Raw genomic sequence first — 22,557 nt, 5'->3', positions numbered from 1 at the left:
ACCTATAAGAAATTCAAGAGGGTCTCCTTTCCCAAAATTATCCTTCCATTTTGAGTTACCAAACAAGAATGGCCAAAAGTTTGCTTCATTTTTTTATATGAAAAAACGCATAAAAGAACGTTACTTTCAATAATTATTTTGGTCATTTTGCTGGAGAAAAAACACCACATTCGAACCACTTGCACTATAAGATAGATTCAATTAATAGTATTTTGTTATAGATTTTGCAAATTGTTGATCTGGATTGTCGAAATCAATAAGTCAAGTGAAAATATATTCATTCAATAAAATATGAAATATCTCACAAAACAATATTCACCATTGATTTCTGTAATACTTTATAAAACATAGTTAAAATGTCCCAAAAGCAAACTTGAGAGGAGGAACAAACAATGAAGTTGTAAAATCAGCATCTGAAATTTCACTCATCGTGCTAACTTGTTTCACTTCAAGAGAAGTCTACAACTACGATTTTAAGATTCTACAAAAGAAAAAATAGCGTCCCTACGTGAAGGCACAACCAACTAATATATATCAGCTCCACTTCAATTATCAGCCAAGAATCAGGTGGTACGACATCAAGATAACCTTTATCTCCATACATGTATGTCAAAGTGAAAAACACAACATAAAATACTCGATAAATATAAAGAAGTGTCTAGATGGATAGTTGGATATAGTATATAATTAAAAGGGTTAAAGAAAACAAAACATCCCAATTCGATTTCGGTGTTAGTTGTTCTGATTTCGATTTGAACTGGTATTGGGGGACGAAATGGGTACGGTATTTGAGATGGAGCGGGGTTGGTAGGAAATTCTGATTAATTTGTCCCAATTTAATCTATCGATCAATCTGGGTGAAATTTAATTATTTTTAAAAAAATAAAATAGGTGTTGAAGATCGGGGACAAAACATCCTGATTTGATTTTTCTATTAATTGTCCGTGGAAGAAAAAGCTGAAATCCTTACTAAATAAAGGAGTGTCAATAGGGGTGTAGTATTATCTAATTTGATTCATGCTTATTGTGCACAATTGAATGAAATTGCGATCATGATTGGGCGTTAATGATGTTCTTCAATAATAATAGAACCAATTTTTTCACCAACAACCCACACAATGATTTTATCGATTTCATGCCACACCAATGCTTGAAATGTCTTAATTGCATCATCTAAGAAAGATAAAATGAAAAGAAAATATTAAGCAAAATTATGCGATCACACCAAATTGGTCGTAACATAAAATGAGTTTTTTCATTGTTATCTAACCATGAATCTAAACGATATGATATAATAGAATTTAAATAACAATCAAAACAAACATTGTATTTAAACTAACAATAAATACAATAAAATAAAATACAACATGTAACAACGTCCATACAAACAAGGTGTTATTAGGCTTGCCTTCATATAGTTTACACTCAAATTATATTTATTTTTTTAAAATTACTACTACTACTTTTGGCATAATTTTGAATTTCGAGAGTCAAACTTTTCTTTTTTTAGTTTTGATTGTGAATTTGGATTTTAGACATTGAAATTTTTTAAATATAAAATTTACATATTTAAAAAATTACTTAAAATATATTATAACTTATAATAAGTGAAAATTTAAAATAATTAAAATATATGTATAAAATAATTTCTAGAAAACTCCTTTTGAATATCAGAAAAGTATCGCAAAAATTAAGATTGAAGGAGTACTAGTGTAGTATTTTGTCATAATATATATAATAATTATATTTTCGGTTAAAATGATCATGAAGGCTAACTAAGCAAAATTAAAATAACTTTTGAAAGACAAAATAAAGATAACTGAATTTTGAGATAACCATTAAGATATTCACATGTAACTATCTCAAAAATGACATGATAATATTGTACACATCGGTACATAAAACTTAAATTCTTTTTATTCCATCATAAAATCATTATTATACATCAATTACATTATAATGACATTTGACCTCAACCTTGGCTCAAAAAAAGTGCTTGAGCATTCTCATCACTACAATAGAGACAAGGATGTTGAGTCTTAATATGTTCATCATTTTCCAAAACGTACCTAGACTTCATCACCAACTCTTTATAACTAATAGGGCCACAATTTTTCTCCAACACAAGTAAAATTGCATGACTAAATGCCCCATAAGCTTGATTTTCATTTTCAATTCCTCCAACATCTTGACATTCTTCATTAGCTTGACATCCACTTAACAAAATACCCTCATCTTGTTTAAGTGGCTTCCATAAATCTAACTCCAATTGAGGCAAAGAAAACATAACACTAGCATCATTTCCAAAGAGTTGTAACATGTGTGTTCCAATATTTGAGGTGTTTATGTTTGTTAAGGATGTTAGATGTTCCAAGATTGTTTCATGAGGGATGAATTTAGACTTGGAATAATAACATTTTGATGCTGACTCTGACTTGTTTGGGACTGAGACATAGTTATTGCTGTTTTTTTCGAATTCTTGATTTTTTGGTTTGTGGTGAGATGGTCCAATTTGCTCTTTTTCTTTGTCAATTAGGCCTCCACTATGGCAAGAATCTGAAAGGATAGTGAATGTTGCTCCTTGTGGTACTCGATTCACTATTTTTCGAATATCCACATCTGCCAAATAAATATTTTAATTAATTTAAAGGTTATTAAGAACTTAAAGATATGTAATAATAATATAAAATATAAACATATTTTTTTACAAAGAATAATTGAGTCATTGGAAATGATGGTTTCAATGAGTAGATGATTTGGACTCTCCTAAGAGGCTATGCTAAATTAGATGTCATCCCGTTATACGAGTTGATTTCTCAAATGATTATTCAGTTTATTACAATAATTTCATGTGACAAAGATAATTTATCTAGTTTTATGACTTTTCTCCGATAAATCGTAATCCCATTTGTGAAATTTTACTAGATATGTTTGTTGTTGTTTGCAATAAATCGTTAGTTCAGTGTTGTATATCACTTAAAGTTTTTAGGGTTAACATGACATAATCACCATAGCTATTTTTTATTTAATTTGGCATGCTTAATATTTTTATGTCGGGCGAGATAAAATGGGCGAGCACCAAAAGTCTAGTAAATAGTAATATCCGAGTTGATTGATTAGACAATAATTACTTATTATTTCAGTATTAGCCTCTTATATATCTCACTAGAAAGAACATTTTAACGCGCTTAACATAGGAAAAGTTTAGTTATTTTGAAGTGGCAAAACTTAGTTTTATGACCAACCATTCGAGAAATCAACCCCTTAACAAATGCCTTCTCTAGAAGGCAAAAATACTATATTTCATAAACTTTATACCTAAGATTAAATTAAATAAGATAAAACAAACTTACTAGTAATATAATTGAAATCAAATGGAATTATTGCCTCTTCTTGATTCTTTTTTCCAGTCAATGTACCATGCCCACTAAAATGAAAATACAAAATATCCCCTTGTTCAGCTTCATCAACCATTTTATTAAGTGCTTTCTTGATATTAATTCCAGTAGGCATAATAGGACTGCCTGATTTATCCATGAGCAATTCAATGTGCTGTGAATCGAACCCGAATCGATTCACTAGCACATCTCTCATGGCTAAAACATCGTTGTGACATCCATGTAACCTGTACCAGCAACAAAGTCAGAAATTTCGTTAAACTATTCAAAGTTTAGTATATAGGTAGCAAAAGTCAATATTTATCTACATATATCAGTGGCAGAGCTAGAAATTCAAATAAGAGATTATTTATGCCGAAAAAATTATTATTTTTTACATATACCAATAATTTTTCAATGAAGGAGGTTCAACTTGCACCCCTATGGGCTATGTCTATGCTCTTGACATATACAATATAATTTTTTATATACTCGATATAGTTTTTTTACGAAGGATGTTCAACTGACCGACTCTTCATATAGACTACGTCACGACTAACCTGTAAGGTGTATTTTCGTAGTTGCAACCAACTAGAACTGCTAATTTTTTTCCAACTTTCTCCATTTTTTTCAAAAAATAAATGAATGTAAGATTTCTCTTTGTTTGTATATATTTATCAATGTTGAAGTGTTTTTAATTTGTGGTTTAATTTAATTGGAGTTCAAATTTATAGAGAATGTTTTATTTGTTATTGCTTGTAAGTTTCATTTCTTGAAGTCATTATTAATTGCTTATAAGGTACCATTGTTGAGTTTTTACTTTAAGAAATTAGAGGAATTAAGCAAATATTATTTTGTTCACACGATTAATTTTTCTTTTTTTTTTTCCTCTTTTAAATTAAAGGTTTTGTAGGATATGAAAAAAAAATAGTTTTATTTTGATTGGCGCACGCAATGATAAAAGATGTTTCCTCGATGACCGCGAGTTCAAGTTGTGAAATCTACCTCACGCACAATGAGAGATATTAACGCAGCCTTTGAGTAATCTAAACCTATCGAAAGAGAGTCGTGGCAAAAGTTGTTGTTTTTGTGCCTAACCAGAAGGTTACGGGTTCAAGCTACGAAAACTAAATTACCTCTGATATAAATATAAAATAAAATTATGTATAATAGACACATTATGATCCGACTAATAAAAGTGTGACAATTAGGATAAAGTGTGTTTTTTTTTTTTTTGATGGGGACATGAAACTGCATGTTTTCTTACACGTAACATCTAAATCAATTAGAGAAATTTCTTAGAAATCACTTTAGTAAGCAGCAATTTCATATATAGTATTAATTAAAACCTCTTATTAGTGGTTTGATTTGATGTGTAAGCATCATATGGTATTTACGTGACACAAAATTATTTTATTTAGTTTTGGCTTCTAAGGCTTGATATGGAAATGTGTTACTTCAAAGCAAAGAAATACATATGGAGAGCTACCAACACTTGTTGTGGTGGAATCAACGAGTCGTAAGTATTTATTCATCTTTAATCATAGGTCTCAAATTCACCTTGGTTAGGAAGTGTTTTACCCCAATGTAGGACTTTCTGACAAAAATCTGAATTTAATTGGGGTCGAATCCCTACGGAGTCGCCTTTGTTAGGGAGTGTTTCCCCCCTAATGTGAGACTTTTCAGCACGTATTCAAATCTAATCGAGCTCCAACATGGATATTGAACGTCAAATGTGAAACCAAAAAAAATACATATGGAGACGTTATTCAAAGGCTCCAATTAGGAAGTTAAGAAATGTGTTCTCATAGTAACGTTAATCGTGGTTACATTCATAAGTAGTCTGGTCCATCGTAACATTATGATTTTTTTAAAAATACCGCCAGAACGACGTAAATCATTAGATGATTGTCAAGAGTAGTCTTATTTGTCTCCATAGGAGCACAACACAAGTTTCTAGCTTGATTCTTCAAATGCTACACATAGATTATAAGGTGTTTTTAGCACACATATATGTTAGGATGAAATCTGGAATTCGTCTCGACGTCCTTTTAGCCAGGTGGCCAGTTCATCTGTCGTCCTCCGAGAAGGTGAAGGTGAAGATGGTAAACAGATTGGCCTGAAAACAACAATCTTCGAGTTAATATACATATAAAATGGAACTACGATAACTGGAAACAACGGGAGCAAAGAAGTTACATACATCCATCAGGCCCATCGTTGATCACGAGTCTGAATCCATTCTCGAGAAGACCTTCCTGTTTGGCTACAAGCTTTGCTGTGTAGAGAAGTCGACCAAGAACATCACAGTTCTTTTCTTCAGCCTGAAAATAGAAATTCAAAACGAGAGGTTTCCATATTATAAAGCAGCATAGAGCTAATAGTACTCAAATCTTTCAAGAGATTCCCAGTTATGAAGGACGAAGGACATTGTTCTACGTACTCTAGACAAGTGTTCGTTCAGGAAACCAAAATTTGTTATTCTCTATTCTCAATAAATAAACTAGTGAGAGAAAAGAAAGATGAAAGAATGAAAGAAGATCAACCCCTCAGCCACTAACTAGTAGCTTCACCGAATGCTGAGTGTCTTAACCAGCTCGGTGCTAAAGCTAATTTCTAAAATCTTGTATCTCCTTTTTCTCGTCTTCATTACTATTTTCTTCATTTGATCAGGCAAATCAAGGATCATATTAAAGAGCAGTACGTGAAATAAGTAAACATTTAGACTTCAAACCAACAAGTTCGGTGAAGCAATCGCTTCAAAGCATCACCAATTTTCTCGTTTCTTATATATTCATGACTCATATTCTTATAGCAAAGGCAGTGCTTCATTGCGCTTCTTGTGTGCAGGCTATCAACAACTATGAGGGACATCCTTAAAAAAATCGTTCCTATTAATAAGAGAGAGAAAACTACCTAACTCATGATTTAGGACCAAAACCCCAAATTAGTCGGAAAATGAGTGAAAAAGAACGCAACAACAACATACCTAGTATAGCCCCACAAAGAACAAATGATAAGAAATGCGTAAATTGTACAGAGCCTACACATGTTACAGTTCAAAGCAAGAAAAGAAAGAGAGCAAGAAACAAGAAATAAAGAATGAAGAACACCAAAAGAAACAACTGATTTACTAAAAAACACAGAAACAAACAAAACATGGAGAACTCCCTACACCTAGTGTAGCTCCATGGAGTGCTGCGAGTCTACGAGCAGCAATGAGCTAAAGCTAGTTTCTAAGTGTCACCTCTAAGCCAATAAATTACCAAAGCTAGCCTCCAAGTGTCACCATTTTATACTTCACTAAAGGAACTGCACCTCATATATTCTGAAGCACAAATACAGGAATTACTGTACCTCTTGTGTGCAACGTTTTAACAACTATGAGCTCATACAAAAGCTTGTTCATACTCTTTCAGAAAGAAAACAAAATACCTTGGAAAGTCCGGTTAAGCCATCCCTGACCTTGGGAATAAGCAATATGTGCACAGGAGCTTGGGGATTTATGTCTCTGAAAGCTAAAACCTGGCAAGAAAATGACAGAAACAAATATGAAATACATTATACATCAAAAGAATCAGCTGACATGAAAGCTTAAAGACTTGGGCATATTGATGCACGATATCAAAATACACATACCATAAGCGGTGGATAAATAACTGACAGCACCCCAAAAAAAAATTCATGCTTCGTAGAGTAATTTGAACTTTTAGTAAAACAACAGCACCAAATTACACAATCTTTGCTAACATCCGGATACTGCTAAAAAAGCAAATAGCCTATTCCCTATTCCCCATGTAATCCAAAATATGAGTTCAGAAAATCACACGGAAAAGAAACATGCTTTACATCTCATGGAAGCGTGAACCATTTGTATGATAACCATTTGTCATTTACTTCTAGACCTAACAAAAAACCAAGTGGTGTCCACTCCTACCTCCTCAGGATACCTACATTTTCCCACGAGCACTTCTCTTTCTTGATATAAAATTGAGTAGTTGGAAGATTTTACATAGATTCTCGTGCTCCTCCGCGGTATTACTATACAGGTACCAAAACGCACAACAACATACCCGGCGAAAAATTCCACAAGTGAGGTTCACGGAAGGCAGTGTGTCCGCAGCCTTACCCCTACCTCATGAAGGTAGAGAGGCTATTTCTGATACTCTATACAAACCAAATACAGTAGCAAAGAAGTCAAGCTAAAAACAACGAAAAAGAGAACAATAGCAACGCCAAAAATACACGATAATCAAAGCAAATCAAACATCAGGTAAAACCAAAACACTTAAACAGAACGAAAAATTCCAGTACAAAACATTCTCCTCCAAACCAATCTCACCCTAATACACAAAAACTGCACATAAAGGTTTAAACTTTATACCTCAAACAAATACAAGACAAAAAATTAAACACATAACAAGCACACATACCTTGTCATCCTCAAATACAATATCTGCTGGGATTTCCTTGTTAATGATCTTGTCAAATCTGAAAATCAAGATTCAATTTTTAAGAAACCCCATTACAAAAACAGAGCTAATTACACATAAAATTGAAAAATAGACAGAAAAATGCATACATAGTAGGAGAATCTGACTGAAAATCAAGAATCAATTTTTAAGAAAACCCCAATATAAAAACAGACATAATTAAACATTAAACTGAAAAATATGAGGAGAAATGCATACATGGTAGGAGAATCTGAAGGAACAGCAAGAAGAGCAGCTTCTTTCTCAGAAGCCATGGCTGACTTCTTCTGATGAGTGAAGTGTGAAGTGAGTATTTGGAGTCTGCTCCTATTGGGGTTTTCTTCACTCATATTGTTGTTAACTTCTTTATTGCTTTGTGGGTATAACAACTTATATTAGTCAACAGATTAGTGCTATAAGTTTCTCATAATTATGATTAGATATACCAAGTTTTTGTTTGTACAATACAAGAAAATATTATCCTGGAAAGTAGTATGTGCAGATATAGATGAAGATGATGTGTGTAAAAAAATATCATCAATGTCGAATAACACCTAAGAAACTTATTTTTCAACATCCTTGATGAATTATTTTTAAAGAATTTCTTTTTGCATAAAATATATTTTTCAACAAAATTTGATTAATTGAACATATGAAAATGTTTTCCTCCACAAATTGATACATTTGACCTTTCAACATATACTAGTAGAGGGGACACACATATTTTTATGGAATTTAATTTAAAATGTGACTTTAGTGTGAATAACTTCACTTAACTTATTTATTTTATAAAAAATCAACCTTTCTTACTGATCAACTAACCATTAGTCCTAACACTTCATTAGTATCGATAAATAGTTATTTATTCTTAGTTAGAGATTTTGAATTTAAATTTTGTTAGTATACTAGGTGAAAAGAATATTGCAACATGTGAAGATATTTGGATATTGATGAGTTTGTTTGATGTTTGTAAATATTATATACATTTCTAGGACTTAGAATCTAGTAGCTCATTGATCAAAGGTAGTAGTAATTTGGAAAAACAAAACTTTGTATTTCTATTATATCAAGAGCTAGATTATTAGCGATGAATTCGAATAAACTTAGTAATTTTTAATTGGATCATATATTTATATTAGAATTTTGATAATTAAGATGAGTTGTGAATTCAATGACAAGTTCACAATCGATAAAAAAAAATAAAATCACAATCGATAAGCTATAAATTTTGTATTCACCTTCAATTATATTGTGTGTTGAGTCCACCTCCTGAAATCATATGCATAACATATAAATACATTAATATGGGGTGGAAATTAAAAAATTTCATCATAATATGACGATTAAAGTTTGCATACAAAATATCCCATGCATCTTCGAGAGGATATCTAGGTTGTGAAAATCAAAAAATTCATCAACTTATAAATCTCCTAAACTAGTATTTACGATCATATACTACATATCCTTTAGAATAATTTTCTTATGGATTTATTTGCTTTACCAATATTGGGCTGGGATATCATGATGAAACTTCCTTAATTGACTAAGCCCATTTGAAAAAAATTCTTGTTCTCTCTTTATGGGCTAGTGGGCCAAATAATACATTAGATCTTGCATTTCATGAGTCCCCCACATTTTAAAGTTTAATTAAGGTTTTAAGATATATATGATATACGAGAGTTAAACTGTCATGTCATTCAAAAAGATATTTAGAAAAAACATTTTAAATAGTGATTTTGTAATCTTGAAAAAGAAAATAGATTATCTATTATAACAAGTAAATATAATATGATAATGTAAAAAAAATCTTACTTTCACATTTATAATCTAGGACGATAAATGACATGTAAATTCCACCATAAGTTGTATAACGTAAATTCTTATATACACTGTCAATATTGTATCACAATAGGATATGTTACTTGGTATAATAAGTAGATGTGAATTGATAGTGTAAAATTTTTTTACACAGTAACAATTGATGTACAATCAAACTTTTATATAATGTTGTTATATTTCTGGATATTTTTTTAATTGCTATATTATAATACTATCATTGAGAAGATATAATAGTAATTTTATTAGAATTTTTTTTTTACACAAGAGAGATATAGAAAAGGTCATTTTAAAAATTCAATTTAATTCTACATGGCTATAAAACATCATTTCCTTAATTTAACATAATATAATATAACACAACACGATAGATCAGTTAAAAAACATTTTTATTATAATATAACTTTGTTTATCAAATATTTTCAATTACTTAATTACTCTCAAGACAAGAATCATATACCCTTAATATAAAATTTTATACAAAAAAGAAACCTTGTGTTATTGTGTACGATCACATTATAATAAACCAAACAAGAATTAGGTAAATTATAAAAGAACACCTCATCCCTTTTTATTGAAACTATTTTTGTCAAATATATTATTTTTTCCACCGACAAAAATAGTCATAATTTATTCTTTAGAACCCCACAAATTAATTAATCATTTTGGCAATACACTAATGCCAAATTTTTATTCTATTAAGTCACTATCAAGTAGTCTAATCCAATAACAACTATATTGGTAACAAAATCAGAATAAAGACAGATATATTTATTCCAAAATCTAGGAGTTTGAATCAAGAATAATAATCCAAAATTTAAATAACTACCATGATAGTGACAACAGCTTGATTAACAAGAGCTTAATTAGTTAATATCATGCTTATTATATAATTAAATTAAAAATAAACATTAGTATAATGTTTTTTTAGTGGAATAATTAGCCGACACAATTGATTTAAGAGGTTATCATTATGTTTTTTAGCGGAAACAATTAAATAGCCAAAAACATTATAGGTTTATAGTTTGTTAGACACATAAATAATGAATTAGTTTGTACTACTTTCGTCACAAATTAAGTATCACTTTTTTAGAGTTAATTTAATTATTTGAATGGAATAAATAGTTGTAATTCTTCTTATGTCTATACGATGAAAACTGAAACTTCTTAAACGTAATCAAAAGCTTACGTAGTTTGAAGTTCCAGAAGAAAAAAACGACAAATATTTTGGAACAGAAGGAGTAGTTCAAAACGTAAGTAAAATTTAATTATTTATTTTTTGTTTTGTTAGGTTACAACATCGGAAGGATATAATTAGGTAAACCAATTTGTGGATAACTACGATGTCCATATTATTAATATTATTTTGGGGTATTTTAAGAAGTGGAACATTTGCTATTATCAAGAACATGAACCTAATTTTGGATCGTTTTAGGGTTTAACGATTCTTTCTAGTATATTTCAATATTTGTAATATTATTTCTTGGAAATATGATTAGTATCTATGAGAACAAGAAAAGAATCAAAACTGACATCTTTGTTTATTGTTTAAAAAGGAAGAGATTTAGATTCGCGGTGACAGAATTGGTTGATCAGGTGATCTTTCAAATAGGAAGTCGCATAGGAAGTCATAGAGTCTCAGGTTCGATATCTTCTGCATACTTTTTCTGGCTAAATTAGTTGAACAGGTGAACTTTCAAATAGAAAGTCATGGAGTTTCAAGTTCAAAATCCTCCACATATTTTTTCTAGCTAAAATGGTTGAGCAGTTGTTCTTTCAAATAGGAAGTCGCAGGGTCTTAGGTTAGATATCCTCTGCATTATTTTTCTGGCTGAATTAATTGAACATGTGAACTTTCAAATAGGAAGTCGCGGAGTCTAAGTTCAAAATCCTCCGCATAGTTTTTCTAGCTGAATTGGTTGAACATGTGATCTTTCAAATAGAAAGTCACTGAGTCTTAGGTTCAAAATCCTCCGCATACTTTTTCTGATTAAATTGGTCAAGTAGGTGATCTTTTGAATAAGAAGTCGTAGAGTCTCAGGTTCAAAATCCTCTACCTGTGTTTTTAATTGAACTCATCACACGAGACTTATCTAACACGATTTATGAACTATTACACTAAAACAAAATTTACCTTGTGCACACTCGAAAATGTTTCTTTGTCAACAAACGAAAAGGACGAGATTTAGATTGTGACAATAATTAAAATTTCAATAAATAATATTAATGAGCAATTAGGTTCAATTTATACTACTTTCCCCCCCCCCCCCCCCCCCCCCCCCCCCCCACCACAACCCCCCCCCCCCCCCCCCCCCCCCCCCCCCCCCCCCCCCCCCCCCCCCCCCCCCCCCCCCCCCCCCCCCCCCCCCCCCCCCCCCCCCCCCCCCCCCCCCCCCCCCCCCCCCCCCCCCCCCCCCCCCCCCCCCCCCCCCCCCCCCCCCCCCCCCCCCCCCCCCCCCCCCCCCCCCCCCCCCCCCCCCCCCCCCCCCCCCCCCCCCCCCCCCCCCCCCCCCCCCCCCCCCCCCCCCCCCCCCCCCCCCCCCCCCCCCCCCCCCCCCCCCCCCCCCCCCCCCCCCCCCCCCCCCCCCCCCCCCCCCCCCCCCCCCCCCCCCCCCCCCCCCCCCCCCCCCCCCCCCCCCCCCCCCCCCCCCCCCCCCCCCCCCCCCCCCCCCCCCCCCCCCCCCCCCCCCCCCCCCCCCCCCCCCCCCCCCCCCCCCCCCCCCCCCCCCCCCCCCCCCCCCCCCCCCCCCCCCCCCCCCCCCCCCCCCCCCCCCCCCCCCCCCCAATTATTCGTCCAACTAAATATATTCTAATATTTCAGAGGATGATTCCTATAACCACAGCAACAATACCAAGAACAACAGTAAAATGTTGGGTGAAACAGTTGGGAAAAAATTTACAATAAGATTTTTTAAAGTTATATATAATAATATACATAGTATTTTGTCCTTGTCTTTTAATTTCTTTATTATACAAATAAACCACTAATTACAACTTTTTTATTCTTAATTAATATTTTTTTTAGTAAGATTCCCTAAGTAATTAACCTTGGCTTTGTGCCTTTTTCAAGGTTTCAACTTTTTATTTTTGGACACATTTGTGCATGGTGAAGATGTAGTTAATCTCTGATCTAAAATTAACCCAATCTTAATCATTACTAAATAAAATTATATTGACTTTGATAATTTTAAACTTCATATAATTGCTGAAAAAATATATAATAATCCAAAAAATTGCAACCAAAAATAAAAGTGAGTATGTAGTTATTTCTTCAAAAAATATTGACTGATGCACATCGAGCCTCCAAATACATTGCATTCTTGGAAAATCCATGTATGGTAGGCCACACAATTAAAACAAAAGATTAATCAAGTTAGGCACTTTTAGTTCTAATATTCTTTTTATTTATATAATAAAAGAAATATTTGTACCTACTTGAAAATGTCTCCTTCATTAAATATGAAAACACTAGAGTAATTAAATACAACTTGACTATCTTTAATTCTCTTAACTACTTATAATTAACGTCAAAGAGTTGATTCAAATGGTCAAGTAGGAATATCTAGTAAACTCACTAGTCCCAATAATAGATCACACGTCTTCACTCCTATGAGTCAAACTCACCATTCTCAAGACTTTTTTTAAAAAATAAATAAATCATCCTTAGTATGTGGTGGGACGATAAAAATTCTTTTATTCATAATCATAAATCTCAGATTTTTCTAAAGAAATAAATCTCATGTCTAATTCAATTCTCGTGAGATGAGGATTATCAAAAATTATACACATGGGTATATAATTTTCAATTCAATCGATATAGGACTCGACACCCTCTATACGCTTAGGATTGCATGCACATCGATCTGGAGTAAGGATAATATAAAATGGGGCAATATCTAGTTAGAAAAAAATTGAAATAATCTTGATTCTGATAGCATGATTAAAAATAAATGAATATCGCGCCTAACTCATATCTATAAGTTAGTTTATAAGTTAGTTTATGAGGTGAAGATTAAAAACCATATATATATATATATATAAAAGGCACATAACTCCGTTCGTTCGCACTGATGTGAGACTCAACAAGTTTAAGCTCTCAAATTGTAGTTGTCATTCATAGAGAACGCTTTAATTTATCCATAAAATAGAATTTTTTTTAACAAGAAATTGAATTAATCAGGTTCTAAATTAGATACTAGACACCGAATTATAAGAAATCATATTTTTGTGTGTGTGGCTGGATTTAGGGTTTCCTCATTTTAGTAGATGGTATACCCTACCAAAAACATTAAACCAAGGGTTTCTAACACTACTATTATAGTCTTGCTTTTTAAGAGTGTATAATATATGATGTTATGTATTTAAAAATGACATGTTTGTATCTTTGTGGATTAAAGTTAGAAAAAAAAGTCTAAAATGTCAATATTCACGCATAAGAAAATTAATGCATATGTTAAAAAGAGTAAGTGATAAATCATTTATATATGTTTTTTGATGTTCCCTTAGATCACTTTTCAACAAAGACTGCCTTTGGTGTCCTTTTGTTTCAAGAGGGACATCTCAACAAACCCAATTACAAACATCTTTTGTGGGGTAAAATTAAAGAGTTAGGAACAAATCAATTCTTAGGAGAACTTTTCTCTCTATCTCTTTCCATTTATCATAACATATCAGACTATCTATTAATTGATTTGAATATATATAATACGCTATGAAACAGGCGAAGTAGGTAAAATTATAATCTTCATTTCTTAAAACAGGATATTCATCACGTTTTTTGTTAATTTTTGCTACGAAATTATAACCTCTACGATAATTAAGAGTAATGTGAAGCATATAGAAGTACTCGCTCACTCTGTTAAATTGCTATTCACGAATGAATTGATCAAAAAACCAAAAAATGATTCGCTTTTGATCACAACGAAGACCCAATGTGGTTGTTGTTTGTGCGTAGGACTGTCCCCCACTTCCCAGAGTTTGAAAAATTAAAATTGTACATTAACACTCCTCGAAATTTTTACATTATTGTGTTAAGTTGATCTACAATAACATACAACTCTTTTAACACAAGCTTAATATGGTAATCAGAAATATAGAATAATGTTAGCAATATTTTACGTACTTTATTTTGTGGAATTACATTAAATTTGTTGTTTTAGCTTCTAAATTTTATTTCACTTTTTAGGAAAAGAAACATGAATTAGGCACCTCGTGCATGAATAATAATTATGGTGGGAATCAATCATTTTTCAATTCCTAAATTTAAGTTTTATGTTTTGACAATAACTAATAAAGAATTTGTGTCAGTAGTGTAGTAGCTATGCTTGAAATTTCAATAAAAAGATTGTGACAATTATTATAGTGGGAATCAAGCAAACGTGGCATACTGGCAATAAAGTGTTAGGTAAACTCAGAAAAGATAATTATTGTGCTTTTAATAATTACCTTAAAGAAATATAAAGATTGTACATAGATTTTGTTCATATGAGCTTAATAAATAGAGTAAATATTAGTCGGTGCATGACATTTTATATAATCGATTTCAACTTATTTAAAATTAAATTATTTTTACTTGTTATTAAACTAATTTAAAAAATTGATTTTTTACCCTCGTTCGAACATTTATATTTAGAATATCAAAATATTGACGATACTTGTATATATTCAAGGGACAAATGATAAATATATATACCCCAGACTATCGTAAATGGTATGCAGATACCCTCTGTTATACTTTTGGGACATTGGTGCCCTTACCGTCCAAAAACTAGAGTATATATAGCCTTCACTCTAACAAAAGACTAAATAGAGACACGTGGTGCAATTTATCTGTCGGATCGGCGGATAAGATTATGATACATGCATGTTCATTAGTATAAAGGGTATATATATGATTTAATTTTTGGACGACAAAGCACCAATGTCCTAAAAGCATGACGGAGGGTATCTACATAACATTTATGATAGTTCGAGGGTATATTTGTCATTTTTCTCATATTCAATAATGAATACACAAATCAAGTAAAATTATTACAACAACCTTAAATGTAATATATTTTGATAGACTTTTGTCCTAAAATAAGTATCGCCTGAGCCAAAAAAATTGTCTCAAAGTAAATGTCATCTTCAAAATTTAGGAGAAAAATTAGCATGTTTTTTAATTATACCTCTATACTCTATTTACTTAGTAGAGTTTAGTTTTTAAAAAATATTTATTAAATAGAAATAGTTCGATAAACTATATTTATTGATTTTTTTAATGAACATAATTTTTATTAAGACACTAATTTTGAAACATAAAAAGTATAGATTAGAGCAAAATTATTAAGTCTTCATTATTAACAAACAAAAAAATGTGTATTGATGAATTGTTCTTCTTTGAAAAAATATTGTTTGAAATAATCACAAAAAACCAATAAATAAATTTTTTCAATTTTTGGAAAAATAATATTTCTTTTTAAGTTCAAAAGGTGTAAAAAAAAAAGGTGATGTGTAAAACCCAATAAAGTGAAAACTGACACAAAATTTTGTCGATATATGGTCACACGTGCTAAGACAAGATTGAACCGCACGTGTGCATAACGGAATACATCGTCATCCGGAAAAGTGACGACCGTTTCATTTTCCTCTTTAACAACAAAAAATGCGTCCCACTTTCCCATAAAAACAAAAACTTAATCGTGGAGTGATAACTATTTTTTCGTTCTTAATTATAACTATCGAGTTTAAATTTTCTTAATTTCTTTGAATACGAAATCGTCTTTGTTACAGAGCATTATGCCCTTTAATGTAGAACATTCCAACATGAATCTAAATTTAACTGAGCTCCAAACCATTGAATAATATGAAAGTACACCACACTACTAATAATACTTGACTATCTACTACTTCCTCTGTCCACTTTTAATTGTTATGCTACGTTTTTCGAAAGTCATAACTAATTTTCGAAGTGAACATTAATTCGATTTTTTAAACAAAAAATTTAGATATTAAAAAATTATACGAAAAGTACTATAAATTGTAATTTTCGTACATATCAATATGATAAAAAAAAAATCGTAAAATATTAATCAATATTCTTATCATTTGACTCTAAAAAGAAAACTATGATAATTAAAAATGGATAGAGCAAATATTTTTTATTGTAATCACCTTCATATATTTTTTTTCTATATAAGATTATATATTTAGTAAACTGAAATATCTATGATTATTAAATTTTAATCTACATCTTAATATTCATATGTTGTACTCTAACTCTAATTAAAAAAAAAATGAGACCTCAAATGAAAAACTAAATAATAATAATAATAATGGATAATATAAAGTTTTTTTTAGGACAAAAGTAAGCGTTACAAAGAATATTATAACAGAATGATAGAAAAAGGCTGAAAAAGAAACCGTTGTTTGCGCCATAGGTTTTTCCCATTCCACGTTTGGTCCAATCCCACGTAATTTATCACGTACAACCCCACTCCTTTAACCCCCACAACTGTCCTTTACTACAATTTTTCCGATATATTACGATTATTTTATTCTGCATTTGATCGGAAGTATATTCCATCTCTTACTTTCAATCAAACGAACTCTAAGGGTAGCTTTTGGATTACGTATCATACTATTTATATCGTAACGGTGAGATAAATTATAACATATATATGATGGAATAACAGATAATTAATCTTCAGACGATTTGTTTACAACAAAACGATCCCTAAGAATAGGATGAAATCTATGTATATCATATTCTATTAAATTTTCATCGTACTATACTCGATATGTTATTGTTGAATGAATTTGGAAAGTTTTTTTTTTTGGGGGGTTCAATCTAATTCACATAGTAAAAAAAATAATGAAATAATAAATAAAAGTTCCGCCTCTATTTTGGACTTTAGAGTCAAATTGACATGGTATACACCGACAAAAGGGATCTTGATTAACATTTTATTTTAACCTATTGATGCCTTTAATAATTATTTTTTTTTTTTTGTAGTTTCTTTCGATGTTAAATTTGTTAGGTTATAGTGTCTACTTTTAAGAAAAAAAAATTGTAGTGTTTAAGATTGAGATGGATAAAATCACTCTATCCTCTATAGCAATTTTTGAATTCAAATGAAGACTCTTGATAACAAATCTTGATTAATAGTTAGTTGGGATGGTCTCCCTTATTAATATCACGTCCGTTTCAATTTATATAATGTAATTTGACTGGTTAAGAAATTTAATAAAGAAATATTAATTTTTAAAATTTATAATCTAAAATAAATCATAAATGTTTGTATAACTATAAATCATCTCATTGAAGTAAAATAAATATTCTAAAATTAAATTGCCACTAAATATGAAAATGTGTCATTCGCTTTTAATCGACTACAAATTTTTTTTTGTATAAAGTATTTAAAAATAAATTAACCGAGTCAGTAAATTTCAAATACATAAAACCGAGAAAAGAACAATTAGATTCTATTTTCATGAAAACTCGAGAGTAGCACCAGTTACAAGAAAAAAAAGGCACAAAGTCCAAGTGCAACAGTGTGTGTTAATGGAAGTTCCCACCCACCCACACGAGCGGTTCTCATTTTCCCACACACACGACCACACTTATTTAAAAATTATTTTTATTATTTTATTGTTTACTTTAATTATTATAGTTACAACCGAAAGTATAATAAATTATTATTATTATTACTAACAAATTATATAGTAAAAAAAAAAAGTTACATTTATGTAATTTTTATTTATATTACTGATGTATTAACTTTTCGATTGATGTTTTTGGTTAAAGACAACGGTCTAGCCATTGTTTCTTTAACTTTATAATATTATGACTGAATTTTTTTAGCAATTGTTGAGAAAATATTTGAATTTGAGATCTTTAGTTAAGAATAAATGAATTATTGATAAATTATTGGTATCTTAGTGACATTGTTTATCTTAAATATATAAACAAACTCAACTTATTATACTCTTTCTATTCAATTTCAGTTGTCATGATTTTATTTTTTAGATTTAAATGATAAGAATTTTGACTAATATTTTATAATGTATTTTTTCATCATATTGATATGTAAAAAATAGCGATTTATAATATTTTTCATTTAGTTTTTGAATATCTAAATTTTTAGTTTAAAATATCGAACTAATGTGATCTAATTTAACTTTAAAAATTAGTCAAATTAACTTTCAAAAAACGCAACATGACAATTAAAATAAGGTCGGAGGGAGTAATATAGTAATTTATCATAGTGTAATATGTATTAATTAGGCATGATTAAGTGCTGAAAATACATGTTATGCATCTGTTTAAACAACAACAACAACAATAATAATAATAATAATATATTCAATGTAATACATATAAAAAATTAAGCATGTAAAACAAACGCAACAGTGAAGAATCCATATTAAAAATAACTGACAATAAAACATTAACAACCACAAATAATATAATAACTAAAGGTAAAGACGTGATAAAATCAAAGAATAAGATAATACGAGAGTAATAAAAATAGTACTCATTTGAAAGTCATGTAAATATTTGTTAAATATATAGAGTAGGTTATAGCAAAAATAAAAAAATAAAAAAGAGAATTTTGATTCCTAGAAAAATGAAAGAATCGTGTAAGTTTTTGTTTTTTTTTTAAAATATATTTTTTTGTTTTATTCTTTTTATTTCTCTTATATATTCAATGAAAAGACGATTCTGTTTCATGCTTCTCGTCACTTGGTCCTTTTTAAACGTTACAAGTCTTTTTCTTTTTGTTCCCTTATGCTTTCATTTCTTCTCTAAACATCAACAATGAAATTACTCTTCTTCTTCTTTTGGTCTAATTTTCTGACCAAAATTTAATCTTTTTTCAAAACTATTTCCTACCCATTTTTCCTTTTTCAAAGCAGAAAAAAACCCATTTTGAATCTTTAATTTTGGTTTAGTAAATCATTTTTTCTAAGTATTACAAAAAAAGGTGTCTTTAAACACATGAATAGTGGTGTTGGTTCTTGTTATGTTCAAGAAATGAACTTTTTAGTCCCTTGTGTTGAAGAAAATCCTTGGAGATTACATCAAATGGAAAATAAGTTTAAGGATGAAGAAGAGGGATTAGTAGATTTAATTGGGATTAAGGAGACTAATCATAATAATAATAATAATATTAATGGTGGTACAAAGTTATGTTCTAGAGGTCATTGGAGACCTCATGAAGATGCAAAGCTTAAAGAACTTGTTGGTCAATATGGTCCACAAAATTGGAATCTCATTGCTGAAAAACTTGAAGGAAGATCAGGTAATATTTCATTATTATTTTTTTGTGTATTTTTGTTGGATATATTCAATGAAGTGTTCATATAGTATAAAGTTTGTTTAATATATTTAATTAAAATGTTTTTACATAGTAGCGGATCTAACTATGAGTTCTGAAATTGTGGTTAGTCTCGCTACCTCTTTAGTTAGTTATCGTCCTCTACTTGCTCATTTGCAATTATTATCACAAAAAAAGTTGAATCATATCTCTGCTTAATTAGTGGAACATGTTTATTGGCCGGGACAAAAGGTCGGTTTCAACCCGTCTATAGAATGGGGCTAGTGTTCAGTGTTGGTTGGTTCTATCTTTTTGTGGTAAAAAAAAGGCTAAGCCAACCAAACCTTGAAGGAGTTAGAAGATATATCACGTCCTTTGTAGTCAATAAAGTGGTTGAGATCCACGTTCGAATCCCAATGGAGACAAAAATTCTTCCCATTTAGAGATTATCTAGTACTTATTGCTGGTGGGAGATGACATACGTGAAAGTTATCAACTTATAAATCACATTTTAATTACTCAAAATCTACCATGTCTTCTGAATCCCATAACTTACTCTTTTTTTTTTTAACTCAGAACTCACAACGTCTAAATTCCGATTCTTTTTTTCTTTTTTAGGGAAAAGTTGTAGATTGAGATGGTTTAATCAACTAGATCCAAGAATCAACAGAAAAGCATTCTCAGAAGAAGAAGAGGAAAGATTATTAGTAGCACACAAAATGTATGGCAACAAATGGTCAATGATTGCAAGGCTATTCCCAGGGAGGACAGACAATGCAGTGAAGAATCATTGGCATGTCATAATGGCAAGAAAACATAGAGAACAAAATAGTGTGTATAGAAGAAGAAAAACATCAAATTTGCAACAAATTATTGCTCCAAATAACAATAATAATATTAATAATGATGATGATATGATCATACAAAGTGATTCAACAATTTCTAGCAACATTGTTGATGATCTTCAAAGTGATTCAACTTGCACTGATCTTTCACTTACTCCATCTTCTTCTAAAGCCATTATTCATCCTTTTCTCAAGACAAGATTTAATCATCATCATGTGGAGCATCAAGGAATCATTTATTCTAACAAAGGTATAAGCTTTTTCTTCCTTCTTTTTTACTTATTTAAAAACGAGTTTAAGTTATATATACTGATAATATAAAATATGTATATTTCTATTATCACTATAGTTAAAACCTGTGATTTTTATGATGTTTGAACTCTTCAAAAATGTTAGGGGATACATCATATCCCTTAAAGTAGGTATATTTGAAGGGTTATGGTCACTCAACTGATAGAGTTAGTTTTTTTCTTGATTTCAATTTTCTTCGAAAAAAAAAGGTGTTTTTTTAAGATAATAACTACTTCTTCCGTCTCATATTTACTGTCTACTTTATTATAAATAGTTGTACCTAATTACTTGTCAATATACAAAATAAAAAATTAATTGATTTTTACTCATTTTACTCATAAAGTAAAAAAGTTTGTTAAGTTTAAAAAACACTTTTTAAGGGGTAAGTAAAACTACCCATACCATAAAGGGGAAAGTGGACAACTAATATATAGGATAGAGTAAGTATTAGTTAAGTGACTATACGAGAAATCAACTCTGATCCATTTTCAAAGGATTTGACACAAATACAACAATATTTTTGAAAAGTCCGATAAACATTTGCTTGTAACAACTAGTGTATTATTATTTCTAGTAAATTACCATCAATATATGTAAATCTTTTTAATTATTTTATTTTTTGTTTTAATATAGGGTTGTCAAGAGATGAAGAAGAGGTGAAAATGGGCTTGTATGGAAATATGTCAGATACAAATTCAGAAATTTCAGCATCTGAGTCAGTAGCCAACAACATGACCAATATTGTCAAGATTTATGAAGATGAAGATGATGTAAAAACTGTGAACTTCATTGATTTTCTTGGAGTTGGAGCCACTTGAAAATTAAATATAAGTGGGATTTTGAGGGTATTTTATTTTATTTTATTACATAATATAATGTGGAATTGTAGTAACAATTAATAGAAGCTAATTAAGAGTTTTGTTTTATCAACGGATGAAGTAGGATTAATTAGTTTGTAACTTGGTGGTGATTGCTTAATATTGCCTCTAATTATTCTCTATTAATAGAGTTATCTTGAAATACTAGTAGTTCTTTGTGGTTTGTATAGTCTTCTATATTAATGGGGAAAAAAAGGCTTTGAAGGGTAGATGATTCTTTAAGGTTTCGTTTGTTTTTATTAAGATTATATGACGTTTGAATTTAGACGTATATCTGAATATTAAGATGTTTAAATCTGAATACACATATGAATATTAAGATGTTGCATTAAGATCTGAATACTAAAATAAGTAAGACGGTTTGTTTTTCTCAATGTTTGAATGTATAAAATTTGTTTAACTTAGTATTATATAAATAAAATATTTCAGATATTTATATGACAATTGATAATGGTGATGCCTAACGATAATGATTGTCTGGTCGATTTGGAATGGTGTTGATTGATGATGGTGGTTTGTGAGTTGTGTTTTATGGACTAGTGATTGATAATAGTGATTAA

General features: G+C 30.7%; 3 protein-coding genes across 3 annotated transcripts; 1 reads left to right on the top strand and 2 right to left on the bottom strand.

Annotated features, from left to right (window-relative positions):
* Positions 1-1,882: 1,882 nt before the first annotated feature.
* Positions 1,883-4,060, bottom strand: LOC102602646 (metacaspase-9). The gene is made up of 3 exons (XM_006339156.2): positions 3,938-4,060; positions 3,354-3,625; positions 1,883-2,619 (listed from the first exon to the last, which is right to left on the bottom strand). The coding sequence occupies exons 1-3, from the start codon at positions 4,000-4,002 to the stop codon at positions 1,973-1,975; spliced, it is 984 nt and encodes a 327-aa protein (XP_006339218.1). The 5' UTR covers positions 4,003-4,060; the 3' UTR covers positions 1,883-1,972.
* Positions 4,061-5,159: 1,099 nt separating this feature from the next.
* Positions 5,160-8,211, bottom strand: LOC102602314 (14 kDa zinc-binding protein). Its single transcript, XM_006339155.2, has 5 exons — positions 8,069-8,211; positions 7,811-7,868; positions 6,813-6,902; positions 5,581-5,701; positions 5,160-5,496 (listed from the first exon to the last, which is right to left on the bottom strand). Exons 1-5 carry the CDS (start codon positions 8,197-8,199, stop codon positions 5,429-5,431), a joined length of 468 nt encoding a protein of 155 aa, XP_006339217.1. The 5' UTR covers positions 8,200-8,211; the 3' UTR covers positions 5,160-5,428.
* Positions 8,212-19,403: 11,192 nt separating this feature from the next.
* On the top strand, positions 19,404-22,206 carry LOC102601981 (myb-related protein B). Its single transcript, XM_006339154.2, has 3 exons — positions 19,404-19,968; positions 20,602-21,078; positions 21,753-22,206. The coding sequence occupies exons 1-3, from the start codon at positions 19,665-19,667 to the stop codon at positions 21,935-21,937; spliced, it is 966 nt and encodes a 321-aa protein (XP_006339216.1). The 5' UTR covers positions 19,404-19,664; the 3' UTR covers positions 21,938-22,206.
* Positions 22,207-22,557: the final 351 nt, after the last annotated feature.

The sequence above is a fragment of the Solanum tuberosum genome, unplaced genomic scaffold (assembly GCF_000226075.1).
Source record: "Solanum tuberosum cultivar DM 1-3 516 R44 unplaced genomic scaffold, SolTub_3.0 scf00008, whole genome shotgun sequence".
NCBI lineage: Eukaryota > Viridiplantae > Streptophyta > Magnoliopsida > Solanales > Solanaceae > Solanum > Solanum tuberosum.
Note: the sequence above shows the minus strand (reverse complement) of the source record. Positions and strands in the feature narration are given on the sequence as shown.

Bases quoted from the DNA above. Each gene is read 5' to 3' on its own strand.
- LOC102602314 (XM_006339155.2), bottom strand. From the start codon at position 8,199: ATGAGTGAAGAAAACCCCAATAGGAGCAGACTCCAAATACTCACTTCA. The intron at 7,869-8,068 runs GTATGCATTTCT...CTTGATTTTCAG, and splicing joins CCTTCAGATTCTCCTACCAT to ATTTGACAAGATCATTAACA. The intron at 6,903-7,810 runs GTATGTGTGCTT...TTTTCTTGCCAG, and splicing joins TTGTATTTGAGGATGACAAG to GTTTTAGCTTTCAGAGACAT.
- LOC102601981 (XM_006339154.2), top strand. From the start codon at position 19,665: ATGAATAGTGGTGTTGGTTCTTGTTATGTTCAAGAAATGAACTTTTTA. The intron at 19,969-20,601 runs GTAATATTTCAT...TTTCTTTTTTAG, and splicing joins AAAACTTGAAGGAAGATCAG to GGAAAAGTTGTAGATTGAGA. The intron at 21,079-21,752 runs GTATAAGCTTTT...GTTTTAATATAG, and splicing joins AATCATTTATTCTAACAAAG to GGTTGTCAAGAGATGAAGAA.
- LOC102602646 (XM_006339156.2), bottom strand. From the start codon at position 4,002: ATGGAGAAAGTTGGAAAAAAATTAGCAGTTCTAGTTGGTTGCAACTAC. The intron at 3,626-3,937 runs GTTAGTCGTGAC...TTGCTGGTACAG, and splicing joins TACGAAAATACACCTTACAG to GTTACATGGATGTCACAACG. The intron at 2,620-3,353 runs GTAAGTTTGTTT...TTTATTTGGCAG, and splicing joins TGATTTCAATTATATTACTA to ATGTGGATATTCGAAAAATA.